Raw genomic sequence first — 26,745 nt, 5'->3', positions numbered from 1 at the left:
TTTACTTTCTTGAAACATAAGTGTTTGTATCAAACACTTTTTTTAACGTGATATGTTTAAGTCATGACGTCCACAATTTCGCTTTACTTTGATCTCTAAAATAGTATTAATTAATCCAAAATCTTTCATCTTAAATGTGGAAGTTAAACATATCTTTATTTCTAAAACTTTATTAAGGTGAATTCTTATCTACCCAATTCAAAAAGTTGGGTAAAGTTACATTCAATGTAAAATGTCTTAGAAATAACTAAAAAGTATACTATTTAATAATTAATTAAATAAGATAAAATTAAATGTTACAATGTGATTGATAAAAGGTACATTATCGAACTTTTTGTAATGAGTAGAGAAGTTGTTCCCCTCTATTAATCTTTTGTTAATGATTAATATCTCATAATGTTCTCACGTATTTTTTGTGTACAAATATTTGTTACAAGAATTAAGAACAAATTCATTTGGAAGTATGATATAAATAATTAAATATGGCACGTTGGTTTTTCAAAAACAACACACCAAACTGTTGTAATGACCATGGCATTAAATATTTGCAAGTAATCTAAAGTACATCTAAACAATAGTGCATCATAGTGTGAACTCTGAAGCATGTATTATTTTGTCAAAAAAGTTCAAAATATATGAAAGTAATGGATATCCCACCATAGCTTTCACGTTCTTGATAAACTTTTCCATTAATTTAAGTTACTCCCATGTGCCTTTCACATGCGCGTTATTTAATTACAAGCCAAAATTAACTTAGAAAATTAATTTATTTGAGTCAAAAGAAAAAGGAATCAATACTATTGTTTAATATTCATCTAAATTAAACAAGCAAACAACGTGTGCAATTAAAATCACATTTTTAACCAACAAGGGAATATATGTCCATAAGAACCACCAGGGGCGGAGCCAAGGCCCAGCTAGCCCGGGCAGGCGCCCGAACTTAACCCCTATTTTCTTTGTACTCTCCCAATTTAATAGTCGATTTTTAGACAAAGTTAAGGGCAAAATTAGTAAGAATAAGATGTGAAAATTAAAACAGATGAATAATCAACGGTTTAAAGTTTTTGCCCAGGCTGCCTAAAATTCCTGACTCCGCCACTGAGAACCACCGTCAATAAAAATAGAGACTTTTGGAAGAAACATAAAAAACACTTTATTAGAGAAACTAGTTCAAAGACTCTCAAATTGTTATTGGTTTAAAAGAGGATATGGTTTTCAATACATGCAAAGAAGACACGAAATTTGTTGGAAACTACAAAGATATTATCAACAAAATAGTATTTTCTTTCGCATCCTCCACATTAGTTTATGAACTAGAAAAAAGTATTATTACGGAATTTCCAAATTGATTAGATAACAAAATGTCGATTCATAACAAGCTCATGTCTAATCTTAAATCTACCATACATAAAGATAACTAACTCAAAAAGAGACCTGTGATTTCTAGGAAGGATCAATAGCCACCCAATCACCTAAAAACTATATAGCACACGTCGAAGCCGCCTCACAAGTAATATATAAATGAGAAACCGACTCTACCATCTCCCTACATATAGATTAGAAAATCTTAACTAGATCAACTATAACCCAACACTTAAACATATTTCCCGTAAAAACAATTTCATCTTGTAAAAAGTTGCCAAAAAAACCACAACTATAAAAGGAGCCCGACTAACCCAAATGAGGGGAAGGGTCAAGTTGTCATTCTAGGAAGAGTGAGCAGAAGAGATAAAAGGTTCAAGTTAGGCCAAAATAGTTGAGGAGATAAAAGGTTCAAGTTGGGCCAAAATAGTTGAGGATGGTAAAAACACCCTATCCCTAACTTGACGCCACCACCATTGTCTTTATCTAAAGAGAGAGTCGTTCCTTGGATAACAAAATGAAGGTTAGCAACCCACCCTTCCTTATAGATAATTTTTTTCTACCTTAGGTCCCAAACCAAAACATTGTTCTATCGACAACTAATTTCTCCTTCATACCACTTTTTTATCACAAAAACTAAAGAGTCTAGGAAACCTAAACTCAAAGCGTAGATTAAAACCATGGCTTCTCCCAGAAATAAGTGTCAAGACATGATCTCACTCTCATACTAATTTTATGAATAAACCAATAAGAGGGATCTTCTTCCTAGAATCTCAAGGAGGGACACTCATTTTCACTAAATGGATGCATAACAAAAACCATACGACTGACTCCTCGTTAAGCATGAGAAAACTATAACGTTATATGTAACAACTAGAATCTCACAATTGAGGCCTAAAACACCAAAGATCAGCCTCCACCTCCATTTTGATGGGTCATCATGAGTGAAAGCATCTACATTGAGTCAGAGACTCACCCAAACAAGTGAGGGAGACACAACATATTCACCAAAAACTTTAAGGCATTGGATATATGGGTCATCTCACTTACAACTCACACTTGTTTTTCAACATTCTCCCCCTCAAGTGTGAGTCCATCATAAAGTTATTTCATCCACATACACGTGTACTATCGTTGACATCCTTACCACATCACGAGAGTTTTAATGGGAGACATCGCTTGGCCACCATCTTGTCAAGAAGGTTTTCGATACAAGGAGCCAGTCCATTACTCGAACCACCGACTCTAATACCATTGATGGGTCATCATGAGGGGAAACATCCACATTGGGTCAAAGATTCACGCAAACTAGTGAGAGAGACACCACATATTCATCCAAAATCTTAAGGCATTAGGTATATGAGCCATTTCACTTATAAAGTACTCAACTTTTAATTATTCTATAAAATGCAAAACTTAATACTCACATCTGTTTCTCAACAAATTTGGTCAAAAAGACCAAATTAACCAATTGGAGATTCTAAATCCCAACCCACTTTTTTCTTAGGTTCAAAGATATCACATTACTTAATCCAAGCCATTGTGCGTAAAGATTTTAAGTTTTTTATTTTTAAATAACGATCGATAGATAAGTTAATTGATAGTCTATGACTAATTACTTATGATTGATAGCTTATAACTTAAAAGAGATCAAATGATCGATGCTTGATTGAAGTTTTTGATAAAATTAATGTTCAACTAAATGTAATATAATATAAATGACATTCAATATATAATTATTTTATTTTAAATTAATATAAATTATAAAAATAAAAAATGAATTTTAGTCAAATTAATAAAGATACAAGTGGATGAAAAAATAAGTTAAAACTATAAATTAAATGCTATTTAAAATAAAGTCTAGTTAATAAATAAATTATATGTTTGTGATAAAAAATTGTTATCAAATAATTCGTCACGTCAAAATAGAGTCTAAAGACTCTATTTATCTATAATAGATAAATTTTAATTATTAGTTGACATGTACATAGGGGTGGAAATAGGCTAGGCTAGGCTAGGCTTTAGGAGGCCTGAGCCTGGCCTACGATAAACTTAAAAGGCCTAAGCCTGGCCTTAGGCCTATCATAGGCTCGGTTTTTTGGCCTGGCCTGCCCTTTTTAAAAGCCTGACCTGGCCTGAAAGCCTATTTAAAAAGCCTGTATCCCATTAAAGTTTTTAATTAATCTATATAACTTAAGAAGTCTCGTAGGTCGGCCTATATATACTTATATAAGTGAACCTATTTAGCATTTGTTATATATATATATATATATATATATATATATATATATATATATATATATATATATATATATATATATATATATATATATATATATATATATATATATATATATATATATATATATATAGGGTAGCCTATTTAGCTTTTTTTTCCTTCTAATATATATGCATACATGAACCAACTTATTTAACATATCTCTAATATATATGAAAATATAGGCCGGCCTATAAGGCTTCATAGGCCTTTTTAATAGCCTAAGTCTGACCTATTTAATAAAATAGACTTTTAAAAAAGCCTAAGCCTGAACTCTTTATTAAATAGGCTTGGCCTGGCCTAGGCCTATGTAGGCTGGGCCGTAGGCCCCTGTAGGCCGGCCTGGCCTATTCCCACCCCTACATGTACATTATACATAGTTACATACAAGTCTATCTATAAGAATTACTAGCTCATATAAAAAGACACAAATTGTACAATGTACAGAAACAGAACTACTCCACATCATTATTTTCATTCAACCTTATCCACATTATATATCATTACAAGAGAAGAAAACAGAAACCATATTTAAATTAAATCTAATCATCTCCCCATTTACCAGGAAAATAAAAAGAGCACCGTCCGTTAATAAACGCACATTCAATCCCAACGTGGCAATAAAGTTAACAGAATATTCACAGCATAACCCATCCAAACAAACACGCTTTCAAAAAAAACCGTTAGTTCAGAAGAATATACTAAACGGTAGACGTATTTATACTATCAAATTAGTTAAACTAATTAAAAAGTAAACAGTGATTAGCGTTTATAAGTTCAGTCACATCACAAGATGCATACACGTTTTTCTTCTTGTTGCTCACGCTTTTCACGTTGCTGTTACAAAAAGGGGTTTTGGTAGGTACAGAATAATTTCCCAGGAAAATCCACTAGAAAAATGGAGTGAAATTGAAGCTTCTTAATCCAAAAGTTGAAATCTCAGTGAAGTTGACAGTGTATATAAATTCAGGTGAAAACTATACATTAAGCACATTACATTACAGTAGTTCGCAATTGTGGAAGTTGAAGATGTTGAGGATAGTGAAGGAACCGGAGGAAGTGATGAGAATGCGAGGAGGTTCAGTACTTGGAAAGAAGACGATTCTGAAGAGCGACCATTTTCCTGGTTGCCAGAATAAGCTATTGATGCCTCAGATCGAAGGTGCTCCGAATTATCGTCAGGCGGAGTCTTTGCATGTTCATGGTGTTGCGATTCCGACGGTAGATGGAATTCGAAATGTTCTTAATCACATTGGTGCTCGCGGTAAAAAACAGCAAGTTCTTTGGATTAGTCTTCGCGAAGAACCGGTATACTTATAGCTTGCTTCTTTTGTTAAGTGTTTCTAGATAAGTAGAAATGTAGTTAAATTTAAGTTTTTATTATTTTTATTTTCATTAAGTTGTTGGTAATTATGATGAAATGGTGATTAATAATGATAATGCTATGATAGGTATTGACATTATTTCTTTCTTTGTTGAAATCAGCTTGTGTACATTAATGGCAGACCTTTTGTTTTGCGAGATGTAGAGAGACCATTCTCCAACCTTGAATATACGGTAAACTGTTGATTCAATTTCTTTAATGCCAATTTTGTAGCATCGGCACCTCTGAAAAAATGTGTCAGACTTTCAGAGCATTGTCTGAAACTGACACTGACACTTGTAATTATGTTTAATTTAATCATTTTTTCAAATTATTATCAATGTTGACGTGTTAGTGTAGGTGTTGTATTTCCGGTGTCCGTGCTTCATAGTTTTCAAGGTTTTAAATTGTGGTTGTAGTTGCGTTGTGATTATTGATATTGAGGAAAATTTCAAACAATGCAGTTGATGCAATTGTAGTTGGGGTATGGTTGTAGAAGGATTCAAAATACTTAATACTCTGCGGCTACAATTGCGGTGCCGGTTATGCCTATCTTGGGTTGGCTTGTTTCGGTTGATTTGAGTGAATTACTGCTTCAGTGAGACTGTTGTGTGCTTTTGACGTCTAACTTATGTCGGACTTGTAATCAATCAGGGAATTAATAGGGATAGGGTGGAACAAATGGAAGCTCGTTTGAAAGAAGACATCGTATTGGAAGCTAGAAGGTATTTCTTCGGGGCCATTCTGTATTTGTTACTAACTTGTCATGCGGGATTTATGATTGTTTTCAATCTTTATGAACAATCTAATATTTATGTTGATGTAACAGATACAGTAATAAGATCCTTGTAACGGATGAACTTCCTGATGGTCAGATGGTGGACCAATGGGAACCCGTGTCATGTGATTCTATAGAGACGCCGTTGGAGGTATTAGAATGGAAATGCGAGTATTAAATCAGTTTTTCCTGCTAAAATTTGCTTCAAAGTTGTTTTATTTTATGCAGGTGTATGAGGCATTGCAAAAGGAGGGATACCTTGTTGATTATGAACGCGTTCCTGTAACTGATGAAAAATCGCCTAAGGAACTGGATTTTGATATTTTGGTCAGTTGTGTTTGCATGAATTTGTTTGTGAGAAAATAATGCTTTTTAAGCACTCTTTTTATTCAAGAAGTTTTGCAAAACCAATGAATTCTTGTATCTTAGCTGATCTTATTCTTTGATTTTTCAGGTGCATAAAATCTCTCAAGCTGATGTAAAAACAGAAATAATTTTTAATTGTCAAATGGGGCGCGGACGAACGACAACTGGAATGGTCATCGCAACTTTGGTCTACCTCAATCGAATTGGGGCCTCTGGTACTTCTATTTATTTATTCACTCAACTTTTCTGTTTTTTTTCTTCTGATTTTGTTGTTTATTTTCTTTTATTAATGGCATTTTTTCATCCCAGAAATTTGAATATAAGATTATGATTCTTGGACATTCGGCATCTGATTGAAAGCTATTTATTTTGCTGATTAATTACAAAAATTATCGAACTCTTTTATACTTCAGAAGCGCTATTTTGCTCATTACTGCACCTATACGAGCACATGAACCCACATTCCAGGATTTCCTTTAATTTATTCTTGCTCCTTCATCATTAAGTTTAAATCATAAAGTGTATCAGTGGATTTTCCACTAACAAAAATATTACTTCTATGTCATTGTCATATGATAGGGATTCCAAGAAGCAATTCGATGGGTAGAATATTTCAATCTATGACCAATGTTGCTGACCACTTGCCAAGCTCAGAGGAGGCAATTTGCAGGGGAGAATATGCAGTCATAAGAAGCTTGGTTCGGGTGTTAGAGGTACTGACATTAAATTTGATATTTCTTGTATAAAATGAGAATTTATTCTTGTTATTCTAATTTGATAACATTCTTCAGGGTGGTGTTGACGGGAAAAGACAAGTGGACAAAGTCATTGACAAATGTGCTTCAATGCAGGTTTCTGTTTTTAACGTCTCTTTGAATGTTGTGAATTTCTTTCCATGTATTTTGTGGGTTGAATCTTCATATTTCTAAAATTGCCTCATTAAATCCGTGTCTTTCATTAAATTCAGAATTTGCGTGAAGCAATTGGCACCTATCGTAATAGCATTTTGCGACAACCAGATGAGATGAAAAAGGAGGCATCACTTTCCTTTTTTGTGGAGTACTTGGAGAGATACTACTTTTTAATATGTTTTGCGGTGTACCTTCATTCAGAAAGGGATATACTCCTCTCTAGTACTGCTGGTCAAAGTAGTTTTTCTGATTGGATGAGAGCAAGGCCTGAACTCTACAGCATTATTCGCAGGTTAAAACTTTATCAACTGTGAGGTGTATGTTTTGTTACTTTCCTTTATTGATTTCTCTTCATTAGGCCTGTGGACTGTGGATATAAATATAACTATTGAGTCAAAGTGAGTTTGACCTCTGAATTGTATATCTAGCAATGATCATGATTGTTATTGAACTGAGCTCGCTTCGACTTTCAGACATAATCTTTATATGTGGTCCGAGGTTCTGATCACTGATGTATTTGGCATGACTCGTGACAATTGGCACTGCAGGTTACTCAGGAGAGATCCAATGGGCGCACTTGGATATTCAAGTTTTAAACCATCTTTAAAGAAGATAGCTGAAGCAACTGATGTCCGGCCTTCCGAAATGGGTATGGTTGCTGCCTTGAGAAAGGGCGAGGTTCTTGGTAGTCAAACTGTTCTTAAAAGTGATCACTGTCCTGGATGCCAAAATCCAAGTTTGCCGGAGAGAGTAGATGGTGCTCCTAATTTCCGACAAATTCCTGGATTTCCAGTTTTTGGTGTTGCGAATCCAACTGTTGATGGTATCCGATCAGTCATTCAAAGAATTGGCAGTACTAATGGTGGACACCCAATACTTTGGCATAATATGAGAGAAGAGCCGGTGATTTACATCAATGGGAAGCCATTTGTTCTTCGTGAAGTTGAAAGACCATACAAAAACATGTTGGAGTACACGGTAAACATTGCATTTGACATATCTTTTCAATAAATTTGTAGTTATGAAAGGGGATGGCAAAATAGATGTTGTCAGAAAAATTGGCTCATGGTTTGAAACCCAACTTTTTGTGTAGCCTCTCATAATCTATTTTTCAATGTAAGTTGTATATTTGTCAAGCCTCTACATGCTGTAAAACTCAGGATTTTGTTAATATATACATGATCAACTAATGCTTAATTACTTGTCAAATAAGTTGAAATCAAGCTGTCATTAGAGGCTGCTTTGAATTTCATATTAATTTGGTATTCTTTCCTCCTATTATTGGTGAATTGGAAGCTGTAATTTGTTCTTTCAGGGTATTGGCCGTGAAAGAGTGGAGAAAATGGAAGCTCGGTTAAAAGTAGACATTTTAAAGGAAGCTAAACAATATAGCAATGCCATAATGGTTATTCATGAAACAGATGATGGACATATATATGATGCTTGGGAGCATGTTACCTCTGATGTGATTCAAACCCCGCTTGAAGTTTTCAAAAGCCTGGAAGCTGATGGGTTTCCCATTAAGTATGCACGTGTACCCATCACTGACGGAAAAGCTCCTAAACGTTCTGACTTCGATACTTTGGCAATTAATATTGCTTCTGCTGCAAAGGACACTAATTTTGTTTTCAATTGTCAGGTAGTTTCTTTTTCTTTGATCTCATATGCTTTATTCTTTATGAATACGTTCATTTATGTTCATCACTGGTTCTTGTATTTTTCTCCTTTTCATTGTAGCTGCTAATATCTCATTGATATAACAGATGGGTCGGGGAAGGACTACTACTGGTACTGTCATAGCCTGCCTTGTGAAACTTCGCATTGATTTTGGTAGGCCCATTAAAATATTGAGTGATGATATGACCCACGAACAATCAAATAGCGGTTCTTCAAGTGGAGATGAAGCTGGGGGCTGTGTCACTGCATTGACCTCCAATACTTCAGAAGTGAAGACGGCCGAGAAACAAAACCGTGTTTTTGGTATAAATGACATTCTCTTGTTATGGAAGATAACCACATTATTTGATAATGGTATTGAATGCCGAGAGGCCTTAGATGCTGTTATTGATAGATGTTCTTCACTCCAAAACATTCGTCAAGCTGTTCTACAATATAGAAAAGTATCCAATCAACAGCATGTTGAGGATAGGGTAAGGAGGGTGGCTTTAAATCGCAGTGCTGAGTACTTGGAACGGTACTTCCGTCTAATTGCTTTTGCAGCATATCTTGGAAGCGAAGCATTCGATGGGTTTTGTGGACAAGGAGATTCCAAAATGACATTTAAGGTTTGGTCACGTCAAAGGCCAGAGGTACAGGCTATGAAATGGAGCATCAGATTAAGACCTGGGAGATTTTTCACTGTCCCTGTAAATTTTCTATAATCAAATGATTTATTTATTTTTTCAATTTCAAAGTAGAATTGCTTCAATAACGCCAATTTAAATTTTAGGAGGAGCTGAGAGAATCACAAGAGTCTCAGCATGGAGATGCAGTGATGGAGGCTACTGTCAAGACCAGAAATGGTTCTGTTTTGGGGAAGGGCTCCATACTTAAAATGTATTTCTTTCCTGGACAGAGAACTTCCAATCATATACAGATACACGGTGCACCTCATGTCTACAAGGTATTTTTATATATGAAAGTATAGCTAAAGAAAATAACTATTATAAAATTTGACAATTGAGTACGTCTATGAAGATATAAAGTTACTGTTGACCTATAACTTTGAGAACCAGCAAACAATAATAAAATATAGGGAAAAACTAACATGTGCCCCAAGGGCACATGTTAATGAGATATTTATAGAAATTTTTCTTGAAACGCGTGCATTTAATGTATCGAAACTTTAAATATGACTTTATCACATTTAATTATATTTAACCTTTTCTATTTATAGTATCCTTAACATGTGCCCTTAGGGCACATGTTAGCATGACCCTAAAATATAAACTTGATTTGCTGACAGCATTTTGCATTATCAAATTTCATGTCATTGTCCATTGATTTATAAGTGGTATGATGACTGGGAGAATGCCATTCTTTTTCAGGTTGATGAATACCCTGTGTATTGCATGGCTACTCCAACCATCTCTGGGGCCAAGGAGATGCTAAACTACTTGGATGCCAAGTCTAAACCTGATTTCACTGCTCAAAAAGTTATATTGACCGATGTAAGAGAAGAAGCAGTTGTTTATATCAATTGTGTTCCCTTTGTCCTTAGGGAGTTAAACAAACATGTTGATACACTCAAACACGTCGGAATCACCGGTCCTGTGGTGAGCCATTTTGTACAATAGTGTCTCTTGGAACATATTACAGAAGTAATTGTGTTGCACAACTCATCGTTATTTAAAATGCAGGTTGAACACATGGAGTCACGGCTGAAAGAAGACATACTGGCTGAGATTAAAGAGTCTGGTGGGCGAATGCTACTACACCGGGAAGAATATGACCCCTCGACAAACCAGTCTTCTGTGGTTGGATACTGGGAAAACATTATGGATGATGATGTGAAGACACCAGCAGAAGTTTATTCTTTTCTACAAGATGATGGATATGATATTGTCTATCGAAGAATACCGTTAACAAGAGAGAGAGATGCCTTGGCCTCCGATGTCGATGCAATACAGTACTGTCAAGATGAGTAAGTCTCCCTCTACTTTGAAGTATATGGATCTTCTAAATCCAACATTTTTGTTGTGTCACTGGTTGCACCCCTCTAAGCTCTTGCTTCATTGTAGCTCTGCAGGGAATTACCTCTTTGTATCACACACGGGTTTTGGTGGAGTCGCATATGCAATGGCCATCATTTGTATTAGACTTGGTGCAGATGCAAACTTTGCATCAAAAGTTCTGCAGCCTTCATTTGGTCCTGATACATCTGCAGTGACTGAAGAGAATTTGCATTCCCGAGCTTCTAATGAAACAGCACTTAGGATGGGCGACTATCGTGACATTTTGAACCTTACAAGAGTCCTCGCACATGGCCCCCAAAGCAAAGCTGATGTTGACATTGTCATTGAAAGGTTGTCAAAATAGTTTGATTAGATGCTTTACTAACCATTTTTTATTATCTGAATGGAAATGCATTCATGATTCAACATTAGAGTAGATATATTATGTTCCCTATCACCCATATATTTTATGGTCGCATTCACCAATTTTCCCTGGTTCAATTTACCTTTTCTCTGAAAATATATAATGTCATCACTTTTGTAGTTTTATTATAGCTTTTTCATCATTTACCTGCCAAGGAAGTTTGATTTAGCAACATAGCTTATGATGATAGTTGTTGGCTTTTAGTTAAAGGCACTGAATTTTTCTTTTTTCTTTTTAATAGATGTGCAGGCGCAGGGCATATACGAGATGATATTCTTTATTACAATAGAGAATTTGGAAAGCTTACTGATGTTGATGATGAGGAGCGTGCATATCTTATGGACATGGGCATCAAGGCTTTGAGGTACATTTACTTGCCTTGCTAACCGTAATGTTTTCATGATGCCTACCGATGGCTATTAATATATTTTCTCGAAAAGGTATGAGAAGAATTATTCACACCCTCGTGCACACTGCTGGGGCCTATATATGTAGCGTGCGGGGGTCGGATTTACACGGATGCAGGAATTGATATAGACATTTAAACAACTAAATTTATAATAGTTTATTTTTGCGATCCAATCCCTATAATTGTTTCTAACTATTGTGTATACTTTGCATGTTAAATTATAGAAAATTAAAATATTTTGAAAAGCGAATTAAATATTAATATGAAATCTCTGTTGGTGGAGTATGAGAAATGTTACATGTTACAAACTTTAAATACAATGGTGAATTTATAGAAAAAATGTTCTTTAAAGAAGTCATCTATTGTTGTAAGGTTGACTTTAATTAACAACAGTGTTAAGTTAGCATTTAGCACTATTAATTATCAATCCAACCACTAAATCACAACTACCTAACATGCTGATCTTGCACCTAATGTCAAACTTTGAAAAAGAGTAGAAAATATTGAAGTACATACGTATTATTGGATTTGTGAGAGTAGTAATCACATAGAAAAGTATGTGTACACCATATGGACTTATTGTTTATGTAATCATTTGTTTTTCTGGCAGGCGCTATTTTTTTCTTATCACATTCACATCGTATCTCTACTGTACCTCTCCTGCCGATACAGAATTTGCCGGGTGGATGGATGCAAGACCAGAGCTTGATCATCTATGTAATAATCTAAGAATAGATAAATAGTATTATGATCATGTTGATGTACAGTAGGCATTTGATGTTCCAGTTTGTCCACCAATAACTTTCTCCGTGCTGCGTGTAGCAACACTCTTGCTACTTTGCAAAGCATCATCCTGTAGTCATCTTCTATCTGTAATTGTATGTCATCAGAAGCTGGCTCTGGAATAAGGCATGTCTATAGAATAGAAAAGCTCGAAGGAGTAATTTCTGATTGCCAAACTGAAGTCTGGCATGTAAAGGAAGATAATGGCCAGATAAAGTACTCGTTGAGAGAGCTGTTAGGTATTCGGTTTCTCAGCTATGGAATGATATGCATCTTTTCTTACTGATTGTATTCTTATATCAGTGGTTTTTCGGAAGTTTTTTTTGGACGGAAAGGAGTACTTCGCAAAATTCATCGATAGCTTTTGTAAAGGAGTTTGGATTTGTTCCATTTATTTATCTGTCACTGTTTATTTATGTATAAAAGAGATAATCATAAATGATGAATTAGTAAGATTCATTTTAATTAGTGGATTTATTAATAAAAATTGATTAAGAAAACAGCTCTGAAAAAGCTTGAAGTATAAGCTGTAAAGTGAAGAGTGAGGATTTTAAAAGAAAAAAAGAGGTGTAAAGAAAGATGTAAAACTAAAGTAATGTACGAGGAGGACTATATGTATTAAATTTGTTACTATAACTGATTTTTATGGTAAAAGAAAGTACTAAGTTTCTGCTTCATTAATTTTAAAAGTTTGAACCTTTAATTAATGGTTAAATTAATCACAAAAGAGAAGAGAAACAACATGCACTTAGGAATAATAAAGATGCATTTTAGCTTTAAGTGTAGTGTAAGCTGCAGAGAATCTTTAGAAACTTACAACTAAGTTTGTTTTGTGTACGAAATTGTCTGACGTTTTTTTTCCATGTTGGTTTTGTGTATTAAGCCATTCTTTGCTCTACATTGAGGAAACCAACTTTGCTTTAATTAATTCTTTTAAATTCATAATTAAACAAAATGAGGTGGATACACAATAAAATAAATAATATTGTAAATTATGCTCTTGCTTTAATTTCCCTCTTTTGCTGTTGTCTGGTGCATTGCTTTTATTGAAGGATCTTTTGATGTTTCTTAATTAATTATAATTTCATTTACACATGTTTCTCTTTCTTTTATGGTTGTACAGAAAATGTTCTGATTTGCTTTGTTATTTATTAGTTTTTGTTTTCAATTCTTAGATAATTTTGTACTAGTAAGCTTTTGGACTTTAAATAATAACTTGCTTGAAAGAAGAATTTAAGATAATTTTCCTAGTGTATGGAAATTTTGTAATGACAATGGCGAGTGAGTTACATGGAATTTCTATGTTGTTGAGTTCAAAGAAGCCATTCGTCGACCGTGACAGGGTTCTGTCTTCTTCGTTCTCTGGTAGCAAGTTGCATTCAAGGAATGCAGCATTTGATTTTCCATATGGAAAATTCGTAAGTGTTGTACAAAGAAAAAACACAACTAAAAGATTTTTGGCTAATGCTACGCTTGCCGATGTTGCAAACAATTTTATGGTATATTCACTTCCATTCTGCTTGTCAATGTCTTAGTTCTTTGGCAATGCTATGTTTCTTCTATTGTTAGAATTAGTTGAATATTGTTTAAGTTAGTTATGATCACTTTATAAAGTGTATCGTACAAGCAATGTAATTTTCTCGTTGTTAGGCTTCACCATGCTTCTCAACCTGGTATCAGAGCCTGGCATCATAGCATGCTTCTTACTTTTGACCAAACTTGATCACTAATGATTTATTTAGTTTTACCTGGTCTTTCAAAAAAGTATTCATGATCATGCAACGAAACTATAATTTTATTTTTTTAGATGTGAAGCATGCTATGAATATTAATTTACTTGGATAATGTTACATTTCAGACCCTACAATCACCATTTTTTGCTGAAGAAGAGGCCAACCCAAAGACTGTTGCATCGATCATTTTAGGTGGTGGAGCAGGAACTCGTCTATTTCCCCTTACTCAAAAAAGGGCTAAACCTGCTGTAAACTATTGAATTCATTCATCCTCGCGTTTTGTTATGTTCTTCCAAAACTAGGCTTGAATTCACTAATATGTGTGTTTTTTTTATGTTCTTTGTGTGTTTCTTAGGTGCCATTCGGAGGTTGTTATAGGCTGGTGGACATACCAATGAGTAATTGTATTAATAGCGGAATTAGCAAAATTTACGTCCTTACACAGTTCAATTCTCAGTCCCTCAATCGCCACATTGCCCGAACATATAATTTGGGAGGTGGCGTCAACTGTGGCGGTAGTTTTATTGAGGTACACCTTCTTTTTTTGTCACTGAATTATATTTTTTACTTTCACTTGATGTATACAGACTAAAAGTTCGATATGGTAGGTATTGGCAGCATCACAAACACTCGGCGAATCAGGAAATAAGTGGTTTCAGGGTACAGCCGATGCTGTAAGACGGTTCCTTTGGTTGTTTGAGGTATATATAGTTAGTTTTCAAGATCATATCATTGTAGATTTCGTAGGATATTTTTTTACGTCAATCAGAAAACTGAATAAGCTTCTGGAACTTGAGTTTAGGATGCTGAGCATAAAAACATAGAGAACATTCTGATATTGTGTGGTGATCAGCTTTATCGAATGGATTACATGGAACTTGTGAAGGTTGGTATTATTAGATGTTAATTATGATTACGTTTTGATGTTTCACTTTCATTTTGAATGTTTCACATGACAACTGATCTCAAATCTGCAGAAGCACATTAATTCATATGCTGATATGTCGGTATCGTGTCTACCAGTGGATGGCAGGTATTCTAAATAAAGTTTCCTCTAACACCTTTTTACTCATTCGGCTTCTGAAGTGTTCACATTTTTTTTTTCACTCGTAGTCGTGCCTCTGATTTTGGATTAGTAAAGGTTGACGAAAGAGGACAGATACGCCAATTCATGGAAAAACCGAAGGGAGAATTATTACGATCTATGGTTGTTATTTTTCCAATTTCCTTTTAAAACATTGAAGTGTAATATACTATAACTATATAATGGTGCCAGTTTTCAATCTGAAATCGTCCGTCTCTGATTTCTCTACTTGTTATCGTAGCATGTAGATACGAGTATTTTTGGATTATCCACACAAGAAGCAAGGAAGCTTCCATATATCGCATCGATGGGTATATACGTGTTTAAGCTAGACGTTCTTCGCAAACTTCTCAGGTAATAATTAACTTATGATATTTTCCAAAGTTCAATTCAGTTAAGTATGATGCGATTTCCAATCTTCTTTGGTAATAAATTTTCAGGAACTGTTATCCTAATGCAAATGATTTTGGATCCGAGGTCCTTCCGAAGGCTATAAAAGATTTTAAAGTTCAGGTAGTTTCTCTAATTAAAAACTACTCGAGTTATACAAGTTGTTTTAGCGGGCGAAAGTATTTTGTCACCAACATTCTGTCAAAGTAGCTTTTGGTTGATGCATTGAATTATCATATTCTGCTTTTATAGTAAACAATCAAGGTTGGCCCTTGTATTTCATCACAGGCATGTCTTTTCAGTGGTTATTGGGAAGATATTGGGACTATAAAATCTTTCTATGATGCAAACTTGGCGCTTATGGACAAGGTAGGTCTTTTTCGTATTTAAAAGTTACCGGTATCATCGATCAACGAGTTTATACAAATTGCAATTTCTTCTTCTTCTTCTTCTTCTTCTTCCATGTCGAAGCCGCCAAAGTTTCAGTTATATGATCAGTCAAAGCCTATTTTTACGTGTCCTCGGTTCCTACCCCCGACTAAAATGGAGAAGTGTCAGGTAGAACTGAAAAATTCCGTCCTTATGATATAACCAAACCGTATATGATTCTAATGGAGCCTAATGAGTGTGAAATAACATCTCTTGTAGGTGATTAATTCTTTGATTTCAGATGGTTGCTTTTTAAGAGAGTGCATGGTTGACCATTCCATAGTTGGAATTCGCTCAAGGCTCGATTCTGGAGTGCAGCTAAAGGTAAAAAGAAAAAATATCTATCTGTTCAACTTCTTTTAACACGACTGTCATGAAGCCGTGTTATCACATTTACAATGGCTTTACAGGATACCTTGATGATGGGTGCCGACTATTATCAGACAGAGGCTGAAATTGCGTCTCTTTTAGCAGCGGGGGACGTTCCTATAGGCATAGGCAAGAATACGAAAATTATGTAAGAATCCTAAAACCTGAAAATGCTGTCATAATTTCACATATAACACCATTCATGTATTACATGGCATATAATTATACTATTCATTGGATCGGCACAATATAACGGATCCGAATAATATTCTATGTTGGATTTACAAATGTTTCTTTATCTCTTGTATCTTTTACATGTAAGTCTATATCATGACTTGAATCTTGATGCAGGAATTGTATAATCGACAAAAATGCAAGAATTGGAAGCAATGTAATAATTGCAAACAAAGAAGTAAGTCTTAATTGCCTATGCTCTCAACTTTCTCCACTATTTCCTATATACTTCTCTGAAATCAAATTAATGACAGTTGTTTTTGGGGCGTAGAATGTGCAGGAGGGTGACAGATCGTCTGAGGGATTTTATATTCGATCAGGGATCACGGTGGTGTTAAAAAACTCGGTAATAAACAACGGAACGATCATTTAGTTTGATGATGAATGGTTATCAAAAGGAGATGGGAAAACACAACAATGAAGACACAATTGGAAGAATCTTCAAACTCTTGCTATGAATAAGTGTTACCTGAAGTAAGGGCTCAGGTTTCAAATTTTGAATCTTCGATCAGGGAATCAATAAAAAGACACATTCTGTTTGTCAGAATATTTTTTGTTGGCTCATTCAACAGAGAGGGCTACAACATTGTCCCTGCCTAAAATTTTTTTTAATCATTGTTATTATAAGCCAAAATGGCCAATAATTTGTTGTCATTATTTGTCTAATTGAATGTTACATTTAAAAAAAGAGAAATATAACCATCAGTGAAAGAATAAATGCAGTGTCACTATGGTTTACACTTTTGGGGAGTGTTAGTTATGTTCTAATCTATTATCTATTGGAAATTGCATAAGATATCTTATGGATTGGATTGCTAGGATTGGATTGCTACCACATTCTCGGAAAAAACCAAAAATACTCTCAAATTTCGAAGATGCGCCTCCGAACGCACCACAAAGTCATCCGTTTTTGAATTATTCACCCGAGGCTTTGTTAAAAACAATAACGGAGATGCAGCTCCATGTACCTAACGGAGATGCATTTTAGGACGCCAAAATCCTTTCTTCTTCCTCACTTCTCATATAATACTCTCAAACTCTCAACCTCTCATCTCTCAAAATCTCTCAACTCACATATTCTTAAAATCATTTAACTCCAAATCTTTTTCGATCAACATCAAAACGATCAAAGAGCTCATTCAACATCAAACTTAACTCACATTTGGTAAGTTTTTGTTTTTCCATCTACATATCAGAAAATTGAGCATTAGGTTATGTAATAGGTAGTTTAGATATGTCATTTACATGAACAATGTGTTTGATATGTAGTTTTATTGATCAATGTATCATTTTAGATGTTGGCATTAACTACATTTATGCCATTGACGAATTTCTGAGTTGCAGAACCTTACGGAGATGCATCTTTGAAAATTTGCAACGTTTTGTTTCCTAGGAACCGGAGATGCTTCTCCGAAATTTGTCTGTCTGCATTTTTTTATTGACCTAATTGTGTTTTATATGTGTAATGGTTGTGTGGTTTCTTTTAGGCATTATGGATGATAGGAAAGATAGATTGAGCATGACAGAGTTGCACAAACTGCATCGGTTCGGAGGGAAAATTTCCAAGCCTCCCAGGTACCTATTGTTTCTAGCCCGGTCGTTGCGGAGGCGTCGACTTCTAGGGCTCATGCATCTCCGACTTCGTCTTCTTGTAGGAGACAAGCATCACCTATTGAGGCACAAGAGGTACTTGAGGCCCCGCAGGAGGAAGCCGAGGCCTCGCAAGGGTTTGAAGGAGGACCGTCCAACTTATCATTGTTGTCTCTATATTCGGACCATACGGCCAGACATGTATGGGACGGAGAGGTAAACCATGAAGATAAAATGAAAAATATATCTTCTTCATCTTACTTTGAAAAACATGTATTAAAATGATTTATTTTTGTTGCAGGACCGTGATGCTTTAAAATTCATAAACCATGGCCGTAAGATTACAAGTCTACAAGTGCCTAATGAGCTGTGGTTTATGGATGTGTTGCGACTATCTGAGCTGAGAGATTTGAGTAGGAATGGCTATCCTACAGTTAACCATGGTATGCTGTCTGCATTTGTAGAGAGATGGCAATCGAAGACGCTATCATTTCATCTCCCTCGTGGTGAGATGTCCATCACACTAGACGATGTCTCGTTTCTGCTGCATCTTCTGATCAGGGGGAGATTCTTAGACCACAACAGGATTAACAGAGATGAGGCACTGGTGATATTGGTAGACTATCTGGGAGCTGACTTAGAGGAAGTCATGAAGGAGTTAAAAGCCACCCGAGGGGCTCATGCTAGGTTTTGATTCCTAGAGAAGTTGTATGCACAACAACTGTTTAATGCAGAGCAAGTTGCGCAACATAAATCATACGTAAGGATGGCAAGCAGACCCCCATCCGCGGGCCCCACCCACACCAGAACCCGAGTCAACGGTTAAAAACTCGAGTTGACTAGGTTCGGGTTTGGGTTCGGGTGCCACCCGATATTTCGGGTGTTGGTTTGGGTAGTGTGAAGCCCGCGTCCGAAACCCGAAATTACACCCGCTTATATATATATATAATATTGTGGAAAGTTGTAGGAAAAATTTATTTTATGTATTTTGCTGCGGGTTCGGGTTTGAGTGAAAAAACCCGAACCCAACGGGTGTGGGCGTGGGTGTTATTTTGCCACCCGAGCAACATTTGGGTTTGGATTCGGGTTTGGGTGCCAATTTCGGGTGCGGGTTTGGGTAGTGTGAAACTCGCACCCAACCCAACCCAACCCGTTGCCATCCCTAATCATACGCTCTGAGAGAATAATTATTGTATTTGGTTGGCACTTCCATTTTTGTGGACAAGAGTGCCACACATGTGGATTTAATATACATGCGATAGTTCGATGACTTGGAGCAGATCTATGCGTACAATTGGGGGGGTGCTTGTTTGATCTACTTGTACTCCATGTTAGCCGAAGGCTGTATGTGGAAGACAAAACATGTGACAAACATCATCATAATGTTGACGTAAATATTCCTACATCATTTAGTGTCATTTCCGTAATCTTTTTCTGCGTCTTTTTCTTCATCTTTTACTAATTATTTAAACTTACCATTTTCAGATTTGGATTCTCCAACATTTCCCACACATATCTAGATGGTCATATGTGCATACCTACACTATGGATATGCTACGTGCTTATGCATTCTCTCGATTCAGAGGAAACCGAGCGACGGCTCCATATAGAGTGTATCTTGACCGCATGGTAGCAGAGAATATACCCTTGGATAAGTACTTCAATCATCGTGAGACTCGTCCCTTGGATGATATTGTCTTCTATTGTGGATGGATGACTTGCGATCACGTCTGACATATCCCCACTGACTTGCGTATCACGTGGTGTATGAAATTCGGTCACTTACAACACAAACTAACATATCCGTCTCAACAACATATAATATTAAGACATGTTCCAACATCTGGAAACATACTAGACATATCATACTGAAATTGATACTAAATTAAAAATTGCAGAATGATAAATAACACAGAGTATTATTAACCCAGTTCGGTACAACGTCACCTACTTTGGGGGTTACCAAATCAGGAAGGAAATCCATTATTAGTAGTATCAATTTAAATTTAAAAATTCCAATTTACAACTTCTCACTTAATCACTACCCAATGCAACTTCTACTTAGAAATCAACATCTAGATATGAGAAATCACCATCTCACTTCTTAAATCGCCTCAGTGATACCTAATAACCCCAATCCCAGCGACTATATCAAGAAAAATCCAATTTAGAAGATTACACTTCAAATATAAAATACTTAGTTTTGCTTAAGAGCTTCAACCAAGACCAATACTCAACTCCATGCTTAAAAACGTTAAGAGTGAGAACAACAACTTGACAAACAGTCAAGTAACAATCAGTCTACCACATTGTACCAAAAAAAACGTGGGTGACTTAAAACACAAGAGAATCTCAAAATCTAAGACTTATAACATCCTAATTTTACAATTGTGAAAGAATTAGTTATATTAGGTTTAGGATTCTCTTTAAATACTACTCAGCAGTCCACGGGCTTCAAAAACTTCACCAAAATATTTCTTGATCCACAAGCTCAGAGCTGCAACAATTCGGCAGAAAATATTTGTAAATCTTGGAACAAATCTTCAAGTTTCCTAAGTTGTATCAATGTCCAATTTTAGAAACTTTTATTTTGTTGGAGATTTGATTCACTTGTTCCAGATTGAATCTTCTTGACCTGCGAAAAATACTGAGATATATCCAAAAGAAATATCACAAAATCAAATTAAATGTGCCAAGATTTAAAATAGCAGCGCCTGCTGTACCAAACTAAGATGTCATGACATATGTCTTTGACATTTGGTTGAAAACACATAAGCTGAACTATTATGACAGTTGATGCAGATGTTATAACATCTTGCTCAACATTAGTAGAACTATGTTTTTACCAAAATTTAGCCAATCATAAAACCTATGGAACTAACAATCTCCCTTTTTAGTAAATTTTAACTAAAACAACCAAAGCCCAAATAAACTGGAGAGAGGAATAAAACCACATAGGAATAACACCACAAAGGAATACGGCCACAAACAAAAGCTACATGCTAAACATGTAAAATTTGTACTTTAGGAAGAAGATATATGATACCCCCCCTAAAACACAACTCCACATAACTCAGAGCACAAGATACAAACAGGATGTTAGAACATCCAACATTACATCCTGCAAACACAACCACAACAGAAGTAGCAGCAGAAGTAGAAACAAACTCATACTAAAGATTCACATGACAGACAATCATGCTCTCCCTAAATTGTTGCATACATCAAACAACACATTTGACTAAGACCTACTGACAGTTTTCTCCCCCTTTTAGGCAAAAATTAAAAAAATAGAGTGAACAAAAACTGACACAAAAGAATCAATAGAAGCAATAATTGATTCAAGACAAAAAAATGAAGACTCAGAACTGACTTAATACCTATATGCAGAACTAATAGCACCAAACTGACTAAAAAAAGGTTACTTACCCAACCAAGACTGACAAAAACTGAAAAAGAAAGAAATAAAAAACTTGACCTAAAGAGACTAAAACTAAGGGTCTCCAAGGAGAAAAAAATAAACAAAGGAAACAAAAACAAAAGACTCTAATAAAAAGAAAACACACCTTTTTTATGTTTTTCATGTTTTAGATGCTTTAGTAGATGTTTCAACATTTGTTGCAATGTTGAACCCAACCTTCTTTGGATCATTGCCCTTTATTTAGATTACAGCAGATGAACCTTCTTACCACCAGCCTCTTTGAAAGATTTGCTCATTGTTGAAACATAGTTTGTGATGATGATGAGGTTCTAAAGCCTTTAAATACAAGGAGAGTTACCTAGTTTGTAATGATCCCTAGCTTGTAATGACACTCCATTCAATGAGAGTGGTTTTGGAAGAAAATAATATCATCCTTAGTAACAATGCACCGCTCACCATTGGAGAGTGACACATTTCTCAACAGTTTTTCTCTCTTTACAAGCTTTGACTTCTGAAAAATGTTACATTTTAAATGACATTCTCCATGCCATTGGAAATGCTTTATATGAGATTGCACATATCACAAGATGAAGGCATATAGGTGACAAACTGACCAAACAATTACTTCTATAATTCTTCAGCAGTGCAATTTCAAAATTATCCTTCATATTATCAATGTAACTTGCACCTCAAGTTATGATGAAAATACCTTCTGCAGCTTCTCAGACATATCAATCTTAGGAGTGTAAATATTTGCCAGTAGCAAGACTCCTGATACAATGGTGACTTGAACAAAGACTTGTTTATGTAAACAGAGTTAAATCCTTGAGTACCATGATTACATTAGCTTGTCACACAATAATTTCATGACATTCAGTTTGGCATTGTACACTTTTAGTAATCAACCCAATAGAAAATACATCTTCCTTCAGCAAAGTAGCTAATCTTAAAGAAATATCAGGATTCGATTAATTCTAGTCCAAGTGACAAGAATATCCTACAATAATATAATTTTCTTTAGATTTGGCAAATAGACTCCAAGACTCAAAATCATTATGTATTTCAGCTTTGAAACAACTGATGATCACAGACCAAAATATACTCCAAATAATGAACTTCCTTTTAAAACAAACATTTGTTATCTTGAGAACTTTCTTATTCAGTGCCTCCCAGTCTTTAGAGTAAAATTTGTTAAAAAGATGCTTTCTAAAAATTTATTTTAAAAAATAAGTGAAAAATTTAATTGAAATGTAAAAGAACTATTAATCTATTAAATAAAATAAATAAATAAATAAATAGGCGAGCAAACCCACCACCTGCCAATCCGTCCCCTTGGCGGGGCGGGCTAGATTTTAAGCCCAATTTCACTTGGCGGTCTTGTTTGCCCGGCCCTTTTTTGGCGGGCTTAAGGTGGGGCAAGGTGGACGGTCCGTTTTGCCACTCTTAGTGACGAAAATTTAACCTTATAAAAAATTGAGGGAGTCTCATTTAAAGAACCCAAATAAATATAATGGATCTGTGCGCCTTAAATTATTCTTAACAAGTTTTTCTGATTTACTTCCTCAACAAGTAAACCAGTTAAGCGGTATTAGTGATATAAAAACCACATTTTATATTTTATTTAGTGATCATAAAACTCATTACAATCATTCTACAATTCTTTTCATATTCTTTCCCTTTCATTAGTTGTTTGAGCTACCGTATAGCATTCTTTCCCTTTCATTAGTTGTTTGAGCTACCGTATAGCATTTGGTTGCAATCCAACACCATTCAATCACAAACTTTGGCTTGACTTTGTGTGTGAATGACATGGGGAGAGATGCATCAGCCATAGGCAATATGTATGCATTTCCATAAGACATGGCAATATAGATGGAAATGACATAATAACACCTACCTTTCAATTCAGCATCTTTGTAGCTGACTTTGTAACATGCCCTAAGTACATGGCTAGCTGCTTGTAAGAACTTAGTTATTTTCCTCTATTTCTTGATGAACAATCAAGGTCAATGCAGACAAGTTAGGTAGTTGCATGTTACTACTAACATTAATTAAATCAAATATTTAAACAATATACCCGTAACTTATGTCAATATATTATTGTGTGTAGAAATTGATTACTTCCCATACAAGTAATAGATAGTACATATCAGTAAACCTTCTATCTGTAAGTTTGATAGCATATCATTCAAATAGCATATAATTTAAATTATTTATCAATCATTGTATACCAATGCATGTTGTACATCATGGTACCACGGATCCTACGGAGAATCGAATGTGAAAATAAGAAAGTTTACACACAGAAAAGTCTCATAATAAAATATTTAATACAATCAGAGACCAGCCTTGCTTATGTTCAATTACATGTTATATACTTTAATATTTTATTTACAATAGGAGTGTAAGTTTTTGGTCAATACAAATAGTTAGGACCCGTTTGAATGATTTTTAGTTTTTAAAAACTATTTTGTAAATCAATGAATTTTGAAGAAAAAAAATTAAAAAAATATGTTTGGTAATTTAGTTTTTGAAAATTATTTTAAAGTTGAACAATATTACAAATTTGTCATTCGTGTTTTTTTTTTTTTAGCTTTTTATGCTTCATAATTTTCAAAACTAAAAATCAAAATAACGTCAAAAACCTATTTTAATTTTTTAGTTTTTAAAACTCCTAAATAGAGAATAGTTTTCAAAAATAGTTTTGGAAAACTAAATTATCAAACAAGTTTTATGTTTTTCAATTTTTAAAAACTAAAAAACAGTTTTACACAACTAAATCAAACAGACCCAATTTTCCCAATAGAATAATGAATTTCAGTTAGTTGTTTCTATGGGCTAAAACCTCCTAATTGCACCTATAAATACTGAAGAAAGTCTTCCATGTTTAGCAATAAAAATCCAGCAATTACTTCTTCAAATTGTCAGCTAAATTCAAAGGATGGAAAAAATCATTATCTGTGTTCTTATATTGCTTATGAATTTACTCACTTCAGAACTCAGAGTAGTATCTGCTGTTTGGCAACAAGCTCATGCAACTTTCTATGGTGGAAGTGATGCCTCTGGAACAATGGGTATATTTCAACTTCTTGTTCGTCTCTTTATCATAATAACTATATAATAACTTTGTTTTGATTAATTTGTAGGTGGTGCATGTGGGTATGGAAATCTGAACATAGATGGATATGGAATAAAAACAGCTGCATTGAGTACTGCTTTGTTCAATGATGGCAAATCATGTGGTGGGTGCTATCAGATTGTTTGTGATGCAAGAAAAGCTCCTCAATGGTGTCTCAAAGGCACTTTCATTACTATTACTGCCACAAACTTTTGTCCACCTAACTTTGCACTCCCTAATGACAATGGTGGTTGGTGTAATCCCCCAAGACCACATTTTGATATGTCTCAACCTGCCTTTCAGACCATAGCCAAGTACAGAGCTGGAATTGTTCCCATTTTTTATAGAAGGTATGTGTTGGTATCCGACATGTGTCAGTGTATTAGACACACCGACACGTGAGATTACATTTTTTTTAATCATTTTCACAAATTTACACCGATGTCACTGTGTCATTGTCAATGTCACGTCAGATGTCCAGTATGATGATTATACTGCTATGGATATCAATTAAATCTATAAATATATGTGCATTATGGAAATATTTGTTGTTTATTTGTGCAGAGTTGGGTGCAGAAGAAGTGGAAACATAAGATTTACTATAAATGGGAGAGATTATTTTGAGCTTGTGCTTATAAGCAACGTAGGTGGAGGTGGAGAGATATCAAAAGTTTGGATAAAAGGGTCAGTAAAGAACAAATGGGAATCAATGTCAATGAATTGGGGTGCCAATTGGCAGAGTCTAAGTTATCTGAATGGTCAGAGTTTATCATTTAGAGTTCAACTCACGAATGGAAGGACTCGTACAGCGATAAATGTTGCACCATCCAATTGGAGATTTGGACAGTCTTTCAAAAGTAATGTTCAGTTTTGATTCTGAACAAAATACTATATATGTTAAATAATATGAAATATGAGTCACTTATTTATGTAACAAGTTATATAGTATATTGTGGTGATTTCGTGTAAGGAATTATTCCAAGTAGTTGTGGCTCAGCAATATGTTTTAGTATTTGCAATGAAGGCTACCAACTTTGGTATAATAATATATGTATGTGATCAAAAGCATATTCAAATCATATTATGCAGTTTATATCAGTTTATATGTGTATCAATGTAGGAGTCATTTTTCTGTCTCCAAACCACTTCTCTTCATCATTATTACAGTGAAATTTTATAGTCAGTAAAATAGTTTACTAGCGTGTTTAAAAACACAGTCCACTGCTGCCGTCGACCGTAATTTCTAATAAATTCCAAACATAGGCTAAATATTCCCAAAAACATTAATCATTTTTAGTGTAAATAAATTTTAATTTAATTTAAATAAAATAATATTAAAACATGAAATGACATTAAATATCACTAAATTCAAAGGTAGAAAATTGTTCACCTAATTATCTTTATGATTTTGAATGGTTGGTGTTCGATCCCTATAAAAACCCTTGCTTTCACTTTTTAAACCTTACATTTTTAAACAAAATTCTTATGAAACCCTAATTCTACTCTAAAGTGGAATCCTGCAATTTGTGAGTCTCACTTTCATTCCAAAGTTGTGGTCCTGCAAATTAGCTAGTGCGTTTTTTTGTTGGCTGAATTGTTTTTAAAGAAAAATAATACTTATATAATATCAGAAGAGGGGTAAAATGGTCATTGAAAATGTAAACAGAAAGAGTTCAATTAGCACAAGATGGCGGTGCTTTTCTAATATTCCAACTTGTGACTCTCTTGCTTCTAGAGGTTTGCGTCCTTCTGTTTCTACTGCTTGTGTCTTTTGTGAATTGTCAGATGAAACATCTTTGCATTCTCTTCTTCTTTGATGCAACTCTCTTTTGGTTTGGAAAGAAGTGGCTTGGTGGATTGGATTGGTTGACTGTAAACCGGTTGGCTTTAAGGAAAGTTTCTTGAAATGGGCGTCGTACGGTAAGTCGAGAAAGACTAAGAAAGGAAAGGAGGGAGTGGTATGGTTGGCTTTCTGTTGGACTCTTTGGTTGGTGAGAAATGAAATTGTTTTTAGAAACAACTCTTGGAA

General features: G+C 34.8%; 4 protein-coding genes across 4 annotated transcripts; all 4 read left to right on the top strand.

The window, feature by feature from the left end:
- The first annotated feature begins 4,386 nt into the window (after positions 1-4,386).
- On the top strand, positions 4,387-12,848 carry LOC131610490 (uncharacterized). The gene is made up of 18 exons (XM_058882450.1): positions 4,387-4,948; positions 5,126-5,197; positions 5,658-5,728; positions 5,833-5,932; positions 6,010-6,108; positions 6,236-6,362; positions 6,727-6,860; positions 6,939-6,998; positions 7,115-7,350; positions 7,607-8,036; positions 8,374-8,697; positions 8,822-9,424; positions 9,508-9,681; positions 10,106-10,333; positions 10,418-10,701; positions 10,799-11,083; positions 11,398-11,520; positions 12,176-12,848. The coding sequence occupies exons 1-18, from the start codon at positions 4,670-4,672 to the stop codon at positions 12,306-12,308; spliced, it is 3,762 nt and encodes a 1,253-aa protein (XP_058738433.1). The 5' UTR covers positions 4,387-4,669; the 3' UTR covers positions 12,309-12,848.
- Positions 12,849-13,476: 628 nt separating this feature from the next.
- LOC131610492 (glucose-1-phosphate adenylyltransferase large subunit 1-like) lies at positions 13,477-17,306 on the top strand. Its single transcript, XM_058882451.1, has 15 exons — positions 13,477-13,847; positions 14,207-14,329; positions 14,437-14,610; positions 14,690-14,782; positions 14,884-14,967; positions 15,059-15,114; positions 15,195-15,288; positions 15,407-15,519; positions 15,606-15,678; positions 15,844-15,924; positions 16,027-16,113; positions 16,204-16,308; positions 16,395-16,501; positions 16,705-16,765; positions 16,859-17,306. Exons 1-15 carry the CDS (start codon positions 13,617-13,619, stop codon positions 16,958-16,960), a joined length of 1,584 nt encoding a protein of 527 aa, XP_058738434.1. The 5' UTR covers positions 13,477-13,616; the 3' UTR covers positions 16,961-17,306.
- A 773-nt stretch (positions 17,307-18,079) lies between these two features.
- Positions 18,080-18,871, top strand: LOC131614982 (protein MAIN-LIKE 1-like). Its single transcript, XM_058886505.1, has 3 exons — positions 18,080-18,162; positions 18,243-18,393; positions 18,479-18,871. Exons 1-3 carry the CDS (start codon positions 18,080-18,082, stop codon positions 18,869-18,871), a joined length of 627 nt encoding a protein of 208 aa, XP_058742488.1.
- A 5,668-nt stretch (positions 18,872-24,539) lies between these two features.
- Positions 24,540-25,635, top strand: LOC131612751 (putative expansin-A17). Its single transcript, XM_058884503.1, has 3 exons — positions 24,540-24,672; positions 24,745-25,066; positions 25,281-25,635. The coding sequence occupies exons 1-3, from the start codon at positions 24,540-24,542 to the stop codon at positions 25,588-25,590; spliced, it is 765 nt and encodes a 254-aa protein (XP_058740486.1). The 3' UTR covers positions 25,591-25,635.
- Positions 25,636-26,745: the final 1,110 nt, after the last annotated feature.

Source organism: Vicia villosa, linkage group LG6 (assembly GCF_029867415.1).
Source record: "Vicia villosa cultivar HV-30 ecotype Madison, WI linkage group LG6, Vvil1.0, whole genome shotgun sequence".
In the NCBI taxonomy this organism is placed as follows: domain Eukaryota; kingdom Viridiplantae; phylum Streptophyta; class Magnoliopsida; order Fabales; family Fabaceae; genus Vicia; species Vicia villosa.
Note: the sequence above shows the minus strand (reverse complement) of the source record. Positions and strands in the feature narration are given on the sequence as shown.